At 48.2% G+C, this 15,751-nt stretch overlaps 1 protein-coding gene across 1 annotated transcript in view; it reads right to left on the bottom strand.

Annotated features, from left to right (window-relative positions):
- Galnt14 (polypeptide N-acetylgalactosaminyltransferase 14) overlaps window positions 1-8,574 on the bottom strand; it is a 219,116-nt gene extending 210,542 nt beyond the window's left edge. Inside the window, exon 1 of the mRNA XM_038319836.1 lies at window positions 8,446-8,574. Within this exon, the coding sequence (XP_038175764.1) occupies window positions 8,446-8,574 (129 nt within the window). The remainder of the gene's footprint in view (window positions 1-8,445) is intronic.
- Window positions 8,575-15,751: the final 7,177 nt, after the last annotated feature.

Genomic DNA, 15,751 nt, shown 5'->3' with positions numbered 1-15,751 from the left:
AATACTAGAGCCAGCAAATTTCAGGAGCTTCTACAGAACTCCCCAGGGCACTAGCATGTGCATATATCTCTGAGAGTGAGCGAGTGTGTGTGTGTGTGTGTGTGTGTGTGTGTGTGTGTGTGTGGAGAGAGAGAGAGAGAGAGAGAGAGAGAATACATACATTCTTTATTATCCCAAAGGGTTCTTTCTTAATCAGTTCATCATCTGAAGACTCAGAGACTGATTTATCTTTTGGTTAGTCTAGCATTTCTGGTAAAATAATTAAAAGATAAGTAGTAGGAGCTAGGGAATAAATTGCTTACTTCACAAGCACGAGGACCTGAATTTGGATCCCTAGAATCTATGTGAAAAGCCAGGCACTGCAGCAGGCCCTTGTAAGCTCAACACTGGGGAGATAGAAACAGACAACTCCCTGGGGCTTGCTGGCCTGCTAGTCTAGCGGGAAAGATAGAGAGCAATTGAGAAAGACACACTGTTATCCACATCTGGCCTTCACACACGCATGCACTCACAGACACACACACACACACACACACACACACACCACTCATGCACACACACAAATTATGTATAGCCATAGGGTCTCCTTTCAGAGTTGTTTGCAAATAACCAGAATTGGCTCTCACTGCAGGCAGGATGATAGGGCATCATCTATGCTATGGTGGGCTGTTCCCAGTTCCCAGTTGAAGCGAGTGAGCCATGAGAAGAAAATGCTGAGTTAGTCCTGGCACTACCAAAGGTAGAAAAAGACCCCCTGGTTGCCTTGTGCGTAAGTAAAAACCATACCTGATTTTGACCAAGTGGGGGCTCTGAGGTGGGCCAGAATTTATCACCTGGCTCTCATGAGCACCTGAGGCTGCAGAAGGAGCAAACTCACCACCTAGGTCAGGATAGCTCAGGCATTGGGAAGAGCCAGCTGCCAGCTGCAGAGGCACGGGACACATCCAACTCACTTCCCCAAACAGATGGCCAGACCATCATTCTGGGTCTCTGGAGTAGGTGTGCAGAAGCCATGGCAGGGTTCATATTCTCCTCCTAAGAGCAGAGCTGAGGAATTGTCCCTGCTTTCTAATTCAGATTATTTTCCAAAAACACATCAGGGTTTTTGCGACACTTTGGATGAGCGACAGTCACGTCTGCGAACATTAGAACTCAAACAAAGGCACATAAAACCTGTCTCAGCAAAACTGCTTCCTGGGAGCCTGATGAAGGGTAAGATTCCTGGAAATTTGGGATGGCAGGGTGTAGCAGAGAGAGCAGGGTGGGGAGAAATCTTGAGCTTTAGGCATTGGTAGACAGCAGGCTTATTCTATCCCTGCTTGGTTTACAAATGACCTCTGAGGAACCGAAGAAGTTGAGTGCTTTGGAGGGTCAGGCATCCCTGCAGAATGACACCTTCTGGACAGACAGAGAGGTATTCATTTGATTTCCAGGTGTAAGTCTGTGCTTCCAGGGAAGGGAGAATGAAACTGGACTGTTTTTGTTTTGAAAAGTGCCAAGCCCTGTTGAGAAGTAGATTATAAAGTGCCATCCTCTTCTGCAGGCTAACTCAGAGATGTCCCTAGTGCACAGACTCCCGGGTCCTGAGACAGGGCTTCCTGTCTGCACCTGGGGTAAAGAGAACCAGGAAAGCAAAAGCGAATCAGGATATGGACAGACACTTGGTTCTGAGGACCAGACAAATGGGCTTTGCAAAAGCCTCTGGGTCATGGATCAACTCAGAGTGGGCCAAAAATGAGCCGGGGAAAATTTCTCACAAAGGTAATGAAATTATAGCACAGGGGTTAAACTTTTTAAATACATGAAGTGCAGCTTTAAAATTTTAAAAGGCTTATTCTAGAAAGTAAAGGCAAGCTATTTCCTAAGATTCCAACCTCCCACTTCACAGTTTTTGCAAGCCTGCTGCAGGAGCACCCTGGTACCCTGCTCCAAGAATGGCCTCTGCAGGGAAGTAGGTATAGCACCTTGCATGGGCACCTGCACAGCAAATGAGCGAGCAGACCTGCATCTGATAACAGGCCGGCTCTGGTGATGCCAGGGCCCAGATCTCCTGGACAGAATCCAAGGCGCACATACCGAATGTCACTAGATTAATGGTGGCCTTCTGTAAAATCCATAACTCTTCTTTTTGATTGGAGGAATTAGCTACTGAATGGGAAATAAAACAGCGCTGTATAGCTAAGGTGCTGGCGGTATGCAAATATGACAGAAAGACAAGCTATGTTCTAATGGCGGCTGCTGTGTTTCTAGAACATTCTGAGACATTTACATAGGCTGGAGGCACTTTACTCGAAGCCTTTATATTTCTAATACCTCCCTCAAAAATCACCCTCTGGCCTGAAACTCTTGCTTTTACTGGGTCTTTGGACTAAATTTAGTTTCTTGGAAATAAGAGACAAAAAATTTTGCTCCTTCTTAAAAAAAATCTGTCAGTTATAATTTTCCAAATGGCAAACAAATGACAGGAGAGAAGAGAAATGAACACACCTCTTTGTTTTTTAAAGTGATATGGTATTTATCATTAAAATACAGTTTGAATAAAACATCAAACTTGTCATATGATTTTCAATTAGAAATTAGAGATTTGATGAATAATTTGGGTGGGGGTACAGAACCAGCATTAAAATAAAACCAATATGGAAAAAGTTAAGTTTAAAGATATCTTTACTCGAGTTGTTAATAGAGCCATCCTTTCTTAGGTGTGCATGTGTGCACATGTGCTTGTGTGTGCATAAGTATAGAACCCTAGGTCAACCTCAGATGTCATTTCTCAGAAACTACCAACGTTGTTTTTATAAAAGTGTGTGTGTGTGTGTGTGTATGTGTGTGTTACATGCATGTTTATGTAAGAGCGTGCACGTATATATGCATACATGTGGAAGCCAAAAGTAGACACCAGGTATCCTCCGCAGTCACCCTCCACCTTAGCTATTGAGACAGGCTCCATCGCTGAGGCCCAAGCTCAGTGGCTTGGCGAGACTACCTGGACAGTGAGCACCAAGGATCTGCCTATCTCTGCTTCCTACGATCTGGGATTACAGATGCTCACTCCACAGCTGACTTGTTCTGTTCTAGCTAAAAGCTGATGAGGCAAGCTCGGGCCCTCATGCTAGTGCAGCAAGCGCTTCACCATCAGAGCTCTCTAACCCCAGGCTTGTTCTTGAGACAACGTCTTTCACCGGTCGAGAACTCAGCAACTGATTCAGCAGGGAATCCTGCCTCTGCCTCAGCAGAGCTGGGATTTCAAGCGCACACCACCATGCCTGACTTTTCATGTGGGTGTTGGGCGTAGAACTCTGGTCCTCATGCTTGAGTCACGAGTAGGCGAGCGCTTTACTGAGTTACCAACCCATCTCCTACAAACATGCCTTTCAAGAAACCAAGAAAAAGATCCAATTACTTTATTTAACCAGGACTGCAGCGCACCTCGTCCTTGTCCTCACCGCTCAGATACTGAGGAGAGGGTTCTACCAGGCCTGCTGTGAAGACATCATCACCGGGAGAATGGGGACATTCTATAACACAGAGATGAAGGGAGAACAAGGACCTGAAAGCCTATGACCGAACAGAGTCTGATAGTTGGGCAGCCTTCGGGCCAGGAGCTCTTTCCCATAGCGACTCCATTCTCAACTTGACTGAAGAAGCAGAGGAAGGAAGTCCACTGTTCTTTAGAAATAAACAGATGTTCACCACCATGCTGATATTGGAGCTTTTAAAAGATATCCCAAAGTGAAGGTCTCAGAAGCAAGGTCTCTGCATAAGCGTTCCCTCCTGTTTCCTGGTCCTAGTTCTCTGCCAAGGGCAGGGCAAACAACATGGAATCTCTCTTCCCTAGGGTGAGCCACATAATACTAGGACTCCTCTTTCCCCAAAGCAAGCCATAAAACCTCAAAAGATTAATCTAACACATCCTGTGTGTTTTGCGATGGCAATAAAGAAGTTCTCTGAGCTACCTTGTCTGATAGTAGATCTAAGCCCTTCTTTCCATAAGCAGTCCTGCTCACACCCTGGAGGAAAGAATGCTGCTCAGATAGGTTTAAAGAATCTAAACAGACAGTCTTTGCTGCTTCCCCACCCCACTTCCCTGCTTTGGAATGTACCCTCTGTTTCAGTGCTATGTCCTCTGTAGCCATGTACTCTTCACCAGATCTATGTCTTTGACAGTACTCGCTGAGTCTTTGGGTCTTCAGTCTGAAAGCTTCCATGGCATTTAAAACTATAATCAAATGAATCTGTTTTGCTTTTCTCTTGTTAACTTGCCTTTTGCTTTAGGGGTGTGGACCACAAGGATGAAAGACATCATTCCACCCCTATGCTGGAAAGAAGCCTCAGCAAGAGGAAGTTTCCCCTATGCTTCTGCATATCCAGGCAAAGGCTTCTCCCAGATTGCACAATTGCTTCCTACAAATGCCTAGTGTATTGAACTCATCCAAAACCTGAGTTTTCCCCCATGGTAGACAACTGCACTGACTTATCAAGAAATCAACCTCAGGCTAAAGGATACTACTTGATGGGTAAAGTACTTGCCTTGACAGCACAAGGACCTGAGCTCCTATTCCTAAAACCCACATAAAAGCAGGGCATAATTGACAACCCAAGTCTGAAATCCCAGGGCTCCTACAGCAAGAAGAGAAGCAGAGACGGGAGAAAGCCATGACCCTCTGACCCCAGATAGTCTGGCCAATACAGCAGAAAAAGAGCAAAGGAAACCCGGCTCAAACAATACAGCTGTCAAGGACCACATCCAAGACAAAAAGAATGACTCACACACCCAAACATCATGCTTACAAACACACAGAAAACACACACCCTCAAACCTGCTTTCACATAGACATAAACACACACAACCAAAAATGCTTATGCACACCCCAAACATGATAACCCCCCCCCCAAGCATGCTTATACACACACACACCCAAGCATACTTACACATACACATGCACACGCACACGCACACGCACGTACGCGCGTTCCCCTCCCACACACACTTGGAAACTCCCCACAGGCAGCGAAGCTCTAGAAAGTAGATGAGGAGCTCACACTGTAACACCCCAAACCTTGAATCACCCTCAAGTGGAGACTTAGTCTGCCCATCTAATTTAGCAGCAAGGAAGAAAGATTAGGTGAGTGGACCCCAGAACATTGCTCATCCTATTCTTGTCCTGATGCTGTCCTTGAAAAACCTTTTTATCTCCATCCCAATACCATCATTTAGTCTCATCTTCAAAAGAAAGTATTGTCCCCTTGTTGGGAAGACTAAATGAGCCCTACGGGAAGTGGAGTCTGTGAGTAGGCAAGGCACAGCGTCGAGGCGACCACTTCCTGCGCACAAAGGTCCACGCTGACTTAGTTACAATCACACTCGTGAATAAGAGGACTCGTTTGGCCATGTTCACACAAACCAGCAAAACCACGGACTTGGCGTTCTTCATCTGTTTCTCAAGCGCTGCTTTACAGTCACATGACACGTTTGCAGAGGTACTAATCCTAGGACCTGCCCCCACATCAACAAAATCATAATCTCCATAATAAACTCAAGAATCTCTCAGCCAGTCAAGTTCTCCAGGCAGTTCTAACATGCAACCAAGTTGGGGGCGAGTACTGTGTTCCTTTAGACATATCACACAACGTTTCTGTTCATACCAATCATGGGACATAAAGCTGTTCTGGTCCCATCTTTCCCGGGATACACGCTGTGAGAGGGTAATTCTTATGTCAACTTGATACAAACTGAAGTCATCTGAGGGGAGGGAACCTCAGGTGAGAAAATGCCTTCATAAGATGGGGCTTTAGAAAGATTGCAGGGCATTTTTTAACTGGTGTTTAATGAGCCCAGCCCATTGTGGGTGATGCCACCCCTGGGCTGCAGGTCCTGGATTCTATAAGAAAGCAGGCTGGGGAAGTCACATGGAGCAAGCCACTAAGCCGCACTCCTGCAAGACCTCTGCGTCAGCTCCTGGCTCCAGCTTCCAGCCCTTTCTGAGTTCCTGTCCTGACTTCTTCAGCGATGAAAGTGACGTGAAGTGTGAGCCAAATAACCCCTTCCTCCCCTGTGAGCTTTCGGCCATGGTGCTTCTTCACAGCAACAGTGACCCTAATTAAGTCACACACACTAAGACTCATAGGAATGTTCATCCATAAACACATGCAAAAATACACATGACATATAGGTAGACACACATAAAAGTGAAAATGGGTTGCAGAAGGACACTAACCAAAAAGATGGAAAGGGTACACCTGATAATAAAATATGTCAAATTTCGAGACCTAAAGAATAGTTGAGACTTTTAGAAGGAGGTACAAAATGAGGAGTGGGTAAAATGTTCAGACACAGAGCAGGCTTCTTGGAAGACTCCTGATATGAGACCATTCATCACTTATGATTCTACATCAGCAAGGAACTCCTCAGAGCTTACCCTCCCCCAACACACATGCACACACATGCACACACACACACATGCACACGCACACACATGCACACACACTATCAAAGGTCAGTGACAGACCTATCAGAACTGCACCCAAAACTAGCACAGTGCCTGGTCTCTAGCTGCCTGCTATCACTAAATGTGTGTTGAGCACAGACCAGGATAAAAGGTGGTAAGCGAGTAAAAACAACAAACACCCCCAAAGGAAAAAGAGTGCTTGTCCCAGATCCCTGGGGCAAAACTAAGAATAAGTCAGCTTAAGGTAATGAGATTCAGCACAAAACAGAGAAAGTTCCTGTCCCTGCAGGCATCATTAACTGCATCACACAGAGCAGAACCACCTAGGGAAAAAGAGAAAAAGCCCTGCAGATCCGTGGTCAGGGTCTGCATCAGCGAGAAAATAGATCCTGTACTACAAAGGCTGCCTGATGGACAGGCCAATGGAAGGCATAACTTCCTTGTTTAACCCTCTTCATAGACCCTAAAGTCCATGGGCCTCCCTAACTAGACGTATACAAGCTGCCCCTCTCTCGGTGCCCCTCCTCCACAGGCATTAGGCTGTCTTGTTCTTTTAAACCCGACTTAATCTGAACCTGGGATGCCCTCTGTCTACTGGCCGCTACTCCATCATCCTTCTCAATTTAGTCACTGTGTCCTCTCCAGGAAGCCCAGGTTCTTATGACACCCAATGCAGGGAACCCACTTGGCTGTCAACCCTGCGTGTCCTGGACCAGTAAGTAAAACCATCTAGGAGCAAACCCCGGACTTCTGTATCCCATGCCACCTCACACATAGGCAAAGTATATAGGAGCTAACGAAATGCTTGTTTTCATCAACTAACATTGGCAAGAGGCCAAAACACAAGCGCCGGTATACTTGGTTAAAAGGGTGTCCATAGGATCCAACTGGGAAAATTCTGAATGTGGAGGTCTGAGTTCAAAACCAGAATGATCTAAACAAGACAAAATATTTATAGGCTCTTGACCTGTTCCCCCATCTATGAAATAAGAACAATATTCGACAACTACTTATGAAGAAAGCACCCACTATGCACTCAGCACACAGTAGGCCCTCCTTACTATACTAAGCGATGAGAGCCCTCACACTCAACACACTGGTGTTCATTAGTCTTCCTCCTTCGGATCACAAGCTCCTTCAAGGCCTTCTCCCACTCCTACAGAGCGCCTTGGACGCATAAGCGTTGTTTAGCTGCCAGCAAATTCCCCTAGAGGCCTAGCTCTGTTTCACCTGTTCAAGGCTGTGGAAAAGGACAAGGGCTCTGAATCTCAAGAGGGAACCAGTAGGGGGAACCTTCCACTCCTCTGGACTGCACTGCTGGACAAGAGTTAGAAAGGCCACTTGGGTTCCTATTTCCCCAACTCCCCGCCCACAGGAAGGTTTCTGTTCTTAGGGGCTCCTTCGTGGTGTTCGGAACACAATCAACTTCCAACGCAGCTAAAGGGCTGGGGAACAGGTTACAGAGTCAGGTGCCACCAAGCCAAGCTGGGTTGGCTGGGAAGGCTGGGGAGGCTACAGTGAGCTTGCTAGTGTTGCTCACGTGCGCAGTGCACCCGGGTCATCAGCCTCCTCCTGTGGGGCCTGGCATCAGAGGGAAGGAGGTTCGCATATCCACCAGACTTCGCATGGGTGCCAGCATCGCCCACCCAGTCAACCTCCAGCTACCCTCCAGCGGCACCCACCGACCGCCAGTTCCAGGGTGGGTGGTCCGCAGCGCCCCCTCGGCCACCGGACTGCTACTTAAGTTGGGAGCCCCGCTGGGTCCACGAGCGCGCGCCCACTACCCACGCCCACTGCCACTTATACTCACTAAGGAACTGCGCCCGGAGCTTCTTAAATTCCTCAAGCACCTCCCCATAGTCGCATCCCGCGCCAGTTACCTACTCGCGGCACCCAGACCCCCCCCCCCCATGCTTTGGAACCCTCAAACCCCGCGCATAGACCTCGCGCCCTCCCACCGGCCAGTGCCCCGAGCCCTTCGCGCCACCAAACGGCATACCTTAGGGGTCTGCACTTCGGGTCCCAGCGGCACCTCCAACTTCCTCTTGGTGACCCAGAAGAACAACAGCACGGTGATCCAGAGCACCCCGAAGATGGGCAGCGCCAGGCGGCGAGTCAGGCGCCGCATGGTCCCCTCTGCCTGTTCCTCTCGGCTGCGACGCGTCCCTGGGGCACCCCCCGGCGGTCAGGGGCGGCGGGGCACGAGTCGCCGAGCGCCTCTCTCTAAGAGAAACGCTTCTCCGGGGATCCCGATGTTGGGTGGTGGGATCCTGCCCCTCCCGCTTCAGAGAGAAGCCACAGCCGGGGACCAAACGGCGAGGGGCGCCGGAGACTCGAGACGCGTCCGGGAAGGGGCGAGGGGCAGCTCAGTAGGGCGCCCGCTCCAGCCGGAGAGCCGCGGTGACCGCCGAGATGCTGCTGCGCGCCGCGGTTGCCTTTGCCCGCGGCCGCCGCGAGGAAAACTGCCTGGAGCAGCCGGGAAGGTAGAATCCGAGGCTCTGCCCGGCACCCCAGGAGGAGCACGAGGAGGAGGGAGCGCGGAGGGAGGGCGGGCCCGACAGACAGACTGACTCCGAGAGAGAGCTGGGCGGGAGCGAACCCGGCTCTGAGAGGGGGCGCTACCGCCTCCCGCCGACCGAGGAGCACCGCGCGGTTGAGGGACCTTGGATGCAGCTCTCGGACCGTCCTGGGCTAGAGCCCTGCGGGGCGGGATGGGGCGGGATGGGGCGGGATGGGGCGGGGACGGGTTACCGGAATGCTAGCTACTCCCGCAGCAAGCTGATACTTAGGTTCGCACCAACCCGCTGCCAGGTGAGGCACTGCCTGGGAGGAGTTCCCGATCCATGCAGGGCGCTGCATGTGGCACTCTCATTAGGATCCCCTAACCCGCAGCCAACATTGGGATAGTGGGGCTGACCCAGATGCTGCCTCAAGTCCAGGCTCACTTGCTTGACCATTCAGGGCCAAGGTCAAGTTCAGTCATCTCCTTAAGGGCATTTCTTTGCCTTTGAGCAGGTGCCTGGCAACTTTCTCTGCTTAATGGAAAACTGAGCCGGTCTAAATTTAACTTGAAAGATGTCCTTTTAAAAATTAAGGCAAGATTATCTCCCTGAGGAGTTTTCTCTCCTTGTAAAGTGTCGGGGCTTGCTGGAGAGGGGACCTAAAGTTGGGGCAACTACAAGAAGCTGCGAGAAAATGACCGTGGGAGTGTGAACACCAGGTACACAGGAGTATCTTTCAAAATTCCTTTCCCAAAGGCTTTTAAGGAATATGCCCTCCAGCCACAGACTAAAGTCATTTCGATGTAGAGACAGGAAAGATTCTGAATCCAGTTTCTGCATAGGCCTCAGGTAGGCTGGAATTCTAGCCCTATCTGTAAATTAGGAAATGGTTCCTAACCCAGCCTACCACACCAACAGTGCCAATCACAACTGCATCTCTCATCCCATCCCTTCCCTACTGGAGTCCACGTCTTAAAACGGATGTGAACACTGAATGCCAGGCATCTATCTGTCTCACGTGAGAGTTCAGAGAAAAAAGGTGCGCAAGTTTTGCACAGTCTTGGGGAGCAGTGGCCACTGAAGCCACGCGGCCTTTGTCGTTAGAGGGAGGCTGGCTCCCGGTTTCTTCGGGTGAGAATGGGACAGCAAGCAGTCCAGCTGCATCCTCCCTGCATCTTCCTTCACAGAGCTAGAGCGTGGCATCTGGGCAGCGCCCACACCTGAGTGCAGGTAAGAAAGGTGTCAGTCAGCTCTCCAGACTCCAGAACTCCTCCCCTGGTGCTATGGAGCCCTCAAGACACACGCTCAGTAACAGAGGAACCCTCACAAATCCTCCAGTATTTGGTACCTTGTCTTTCTGCCATAAGGCAGCCATGTTTAAAAGCCATGGAAGAGTCCTGGAGGAAAGGGGCTGGGGGTAAGAAGTCTGGGGTTGGAAACAGCTGTGGAAATCAAACAGCCAGAAAAAGCTTGCCAGCCCATTGCTAGATGTGACTGAGTTTGCTGAGCTCCGCAGACCCCGGCTGCCTGCTGACATCGTCCCACACTTGTCTTTGTTGGACTCCTAGCCTCTGAAAGGTTGGGTCTACTCTCCCGTTGATGCTTCAGTCAGGCAAAGGCCCCTGGGTAAATAACTGCCGTGGGAGGAGTAGGAAATGGTAAAAAGCACCCATTCCTGCAGCTTTTGGAGCTCCCTGATCCTTTCCAGGAGCCTCACCCTAGGCCCCTGGTTCCTGGCCTACAAAGGGTTCTGTGTCAGCTCTGCAGGGGACCCCACCCCCCACCTCCAGGCAAGCGCCAGAGCATCAGCGCCTGAGTCCATTGCTCAGCGCTTTGTGATGCTGCCTCTGAGTACCAGATGGCAGACAGTTACACAACACCACCGCCAAGCTCTTGAGATGGTGCAGCCCCACACTGCCTGCTGCCGAAGGGCTTCATTCAGACTGGTCAGCATAAGGGGAAGCCAAGGCCCTGGGGTGAGACGACTCCCTATGAAGGCCTGTGATACAGGGGAGACTGGAGATTTTCTTCTAAAGCTCATAAATCCTTATTGTTTTGTCTTCCTCTCACATGGAGAAGAGTCCCTGGGCCTTGGAAGATTTTTAAAGAATCCGGTTTTGCTAAGTGTCATCACCTGACCCAACCAAAAGACATATTGGTCTAGGTTGTCAAGCCAGTAAGGGCCATTACAATTGGTATTATAGGTAAGTCTTCTAAAACTTCTGGAGCCAGATGAATCTCCATGCAGACCTCAGCATTGTAGATCTCTTCTGGGATCCAACATATCTAGAAATCCCCCAAGCTTGGACAGATCTTTAAAACTGTTCAATAACCAGGATAGAGGGTGTGGCAATGGCTCAGTCTGTGAAGTATTTGCTTTGCAAACACAAGGTGCTGAGTCCCATTGGCAGAACTCACTTGATAAAGAAATTGTACTCTCGTAAAGCCAGAGCTGAGGAGGCAGAGACAGGCAGGTCCCTAAGTTCATAACCAGCTACCCTAGTCTGCCTGGTGAATTCCAGGCCAGTGAGAGACCCTAGCTTAAAAATACAAGATGGATGATACTTGAGAATAAGATCCAAGGTTATCTATCCTCCGGGCCCCACACACGTGTGCACATCCTTGCACAAATACACAGGCATGCGCACCAGCCTAGATAACACAGTGCCCTGCTGATCCTACAGGGGATATTAACTATATCATTGGTGACCAATCCAATGCAGTTCTCTCATAATCAGTAGAGGGAGGAAAAGCTTCAAGCAAAAGATTTTGGCAGGAAACGAAGAAGAAAAAAAAAAAGTCTGCTCTGAATTAGGACTCTCATTTCGCCTAAATAGATCTACCTCCTGGTTACGATTCTTTAGCCAGTTCATTTCTCTAGGTTCCAATTTTGCCCCCATGTAACGTGACATTCTGGCAAAGCACCCCCAGCTCACACATGTACGGGTCTAACCTTTCCTTTCCTCTGGACTTGGACTCTTTATACCACTCCCGTCATTGGTAAATTCGGTAGAAGCTGTTCTCTCCTCACAGGCAAAGACATTAGAGAGCAAATTGGGTACTGGAGCAGATGTGAGTCATTCATGTTAGTATAAAAACTATGGAATAAAACCCATTATGGCCCCGGAAAGCTGTGTAAAGCAGCATATGGAGCAAATGTAAACTGGAAACAGGAGGAAGCTGTGAAGTCCGATGCATATGCTCCCCAGCGGCGCTCGCTGTGGGCTTTCACACTTTGCTTTCGTTCCTTTTAGCTGTCGGCTTGCCACTCTCCTTCAGCTCACTGCACAGGCAGCAAGCACCCTCTGTTCCTTTGGAATCAGAGTCCTCACGTCCCTCCTCCCTGCCCACCAGGAGTTTTCAGCGGCTGTGCATGTGTGTTCTTGCACATGTGGCTGTATGCATATCTTGCCATCTGATCTGTCACCACCCATGTGGTGCCCCCATGGCCAGCCTCATACATTTTGACCTACTGGGGCTAGGTTGTTTTCCGTGGAGGAGTTTGCCACTTCTAGACCAGGGGAAAAGGTGGACAGGGGCTAGGCAGATGGTGGCACAGTAAGATGAGAGGCTTACATGCTGCTCTAGCCCTGGCAGGGTTCCCCGGCAGAAAAAAAAAGTGATAGGGGAGAATTCAAAGATGTCTGTCTTTATTCCACAGCCCTACAGGCGCAAGTCTTTGAGTCAACCCCTGCAGTGGGCCTTGCTCAAGTTTTAGCTGTAAATAATGCATCAATCCCCCTCTGCCTCTGCGTTCTTGTTTCTTCTCTCTACCGTAGATCCTGTCAAAATCACATGTCCTGGGTCTCCTACCAGGGCTTTTTCTGCAGTGAGCAATGGAGTCGTCTGGGCTGAGAGTAAAGGAGAAGGAGCTATTATCAACCCCGCGCCCACCCTTTCTGCCACACTGGTACGTTTTCGTCAGAGGAATGAAGTCAGATGGCTGGTCCTCTCATCTTTGATGACTACATGGGTGGCTCTTTCTCGGGGTTAAGGCACCTGGTCTCCTTATTTAATAATCTGTATCTATTAAACATTTTACTTTATGCTCCCCCTACCTCGGCCCTTCCCTCCACCTTTTTTATTTTCTCATGCACTACTGTATAATTTGTTTCCTTGAAAGGGATTTAGATTTTTGCATTTCAAAAGCCTGCTCTTTTTTTCATTATTTTGAAATACCCCCCAAACTTCCTTTGTTCCTTATCCAAATGCCAAACGTAAAATTTACTATTGCTACAATGATAGGTCTTGGCTGATTGTAGAAACTGATTTGATTGTCAATGATGGTGGCCCCTCCCCCACGTTTTGCATAGAAAATGCAATGTTCTCCCTAGTATGAAGGAGTGACTCAGCTTAATGAAAAGAAAGAAAAACAGAAGACAAACCCTAACTCAAATAACTAGTGGGGATTCTGACAGAGAGGAGCATAGTCTGAAGAGTAGGGGAACCCTGTGACAGCTGTCGTGCCCTGGATTCCACCTGCTTTATATATGATAGTCATCTTTATTGGTAGACTTCACCTTGAGGGCCTCAGCCTACAGCTAAGTCTTAGGAGTAACTAAGCCCTCTCAAAACTGCCAGGAACTTTAAAGGAGGTGCCAAGCATACCCTAAGAATGTATAGCCAGAAAATTAGGACACCCACCAGAGGCCAAGAGCACATTTTATATGGAGTCACTAGCTGAGAAGAGCCCAATGCCTCAGTTTGCTTGAGTTTCTTGTACTCATTTTTTTTTTTTTGGGCACAATTGTCAACAATGTCCCCTTTCATGTTCAAGACATTTCTAGTATAGATATTAAATGAATAATAATTTTAAAAATTGGTGCTTCTAGAAGAAAGATGGCTTAAAACATGGGTCCTTGCTCTTCAAATTGATATATATATGTGTGTGTGTGTACATGTATATGTGTATATATAATTTGCATTTCAAAAATTCAATATATATATACATAATACATATATCTATTAGAGAGAGAGAGAGAGAGAGAGAGAGAGAGAGAGAGAGAGAGAGAGAGAGAAGCCCTAAATAGTCACACACAGGACTATTTAGACAATATGGACAAATCAAGCTGGCTTTGCATAAGGTAACCATGTAGCACATAGCATGACGTCAGTGTATTTTCTGGTCCCATGCACATTTCTAAAGATGTTTCACCCACATGTCAGCCCACTGATCCTGGAAAGTGCCTGGATTCCTTCAGAGGACCAGGAGTTCCAGAGCCCAGGCTCCACATGAGTGGATGGAGTGAGAGGAAGCCGAGGAATAGTGCTGTAAGCATGACGAAACCAGAAGTAGGGAGCATTAGGGGGTCTGGCACAGTTACGACAGCAACAGGGAATGTGGGGGGCCATGGAAGTGATTACCTGCATCTGCTCACCACCAACACAAATCAACTGCGACCATAGCTTTCCAGATGAGCAACAGAAACAGATGCCTAGATGGTAATGTGAAGTTATGTAGTCTTCCGGAGGATCTTAATTGTGGGTAGCTTACTCAATAACCCCTCCCCTTACCAAAAAACAAATGGATAGAGTAAACAAAACAGGTATGTAATCCGGATCTAGCCTGCGGTTTACCAGTGTGCAAACTACATGTGGCCACACACAGATGTTACTGGACACTGCCTCCTACCTTGGAGACTTAGCTAGGAAAGGGGGGGGGGGGGGAAATGAACCAGAATCATAGGTCTAACAAGGACCTTGAACATCATTTAATTCAGCACTCATTGTGTACTTAAAGAAATTGTAGCCCATAAAATCTGAATGATCAGCCAGCGGCAAGACAGTGTGTTGGTGATCAAACCTGGACCATCCCTATACACCATGTTCCAAAGGGACATTCTTCCCTAGGTTTGATAGGCCCAGAGAGACAAGGAGCCGAGACACTTCTGGGAATGGAGATGGGGAAGCCACTGAACTCAGAGGATTCCAGATAATCCACAAAGCAACAAAGACTGAGCGGTTTGCTCAGGGGGCTATAAGTAAAAGCCTCCCCCAGCTCCGTCAGAAAATATAACAAAAGCCTAAGCGTTAACGATCTGGTCCCTCCTCACGTCTCTGTTGGGTGACAGTGCCACTCCTAGATAGAGGTACCTCGGTCCACCTGAAAATTAGCTACATCCCAACAGGAAAACCATTTTTAGAGCCATGCTCTGCACCTGTCTTCCATTTCACTTGCTAAGTGCAGTACAAATATTAATTAAACATAGATTATTTGAAAAGTGCTTTTAGCATTTGAACTTAACTGCGCTTTGTCAGAAATGATATTAATATCATCCCCCTGTTGTAGTTTTCTCTGTGCAGTTTCACACATCCCCTGGCTACTTCACCTTTTGTGTCGTCATTTTCATGAGGCAAGTGAAAATAATATTTCTCTTGTGCACAAAAGAGCCAAATCCCCTTCTCTGGCTTGACCCGACAAAGGCCAGTTTGAACGATAATGGAAAAGAACCCTGATGTACAGTCCAAGCCCAAATCCTCAGGGAAAAATAATGCATCTCTTTGGGGGAAAATCGCTTATACTTATGAGGTAGGAGATTTTCAATTTATAAAGGTTTTTTCATTTCTTTTGATTGCCGGGATAACTGCATTCCAGAAAGGTTAGCCTTCTCCTGTATTAAGACAGAACTGCCTCTCAGATCTGGGATGCAGGCTCAGAAACGGTGAGTGACAAGCATCTCTCTCCATGCACTGGACCACCAGCCTGGGAGATTTTCAAGCAGTGCTGATCAGAGGGCTAAAATCCATTACCCAGAGAGATGGGAGCGTTCCTCTCACTGATTCCTTCCCCCATCTTTGCTTCCA

The sequence above is a fragment of the Arvicola amphibius genome, chromosome 2, assembly GCF_903992535.2.
Source record: "Arvicola amphibius chromosome 2, mArvAmp1.2, whole genome shotgun sequence".
In the NCBI taxonomy this organism is placed as follows: Eukaryota; Metazoa; Chordata; class Mammalia; order Rodentia; family Cricetidae; genus Arvicola; species Arvicola amphibius.
This window is presented reverse-complemented; position numbering and strand designations above follow the sequence as displayed.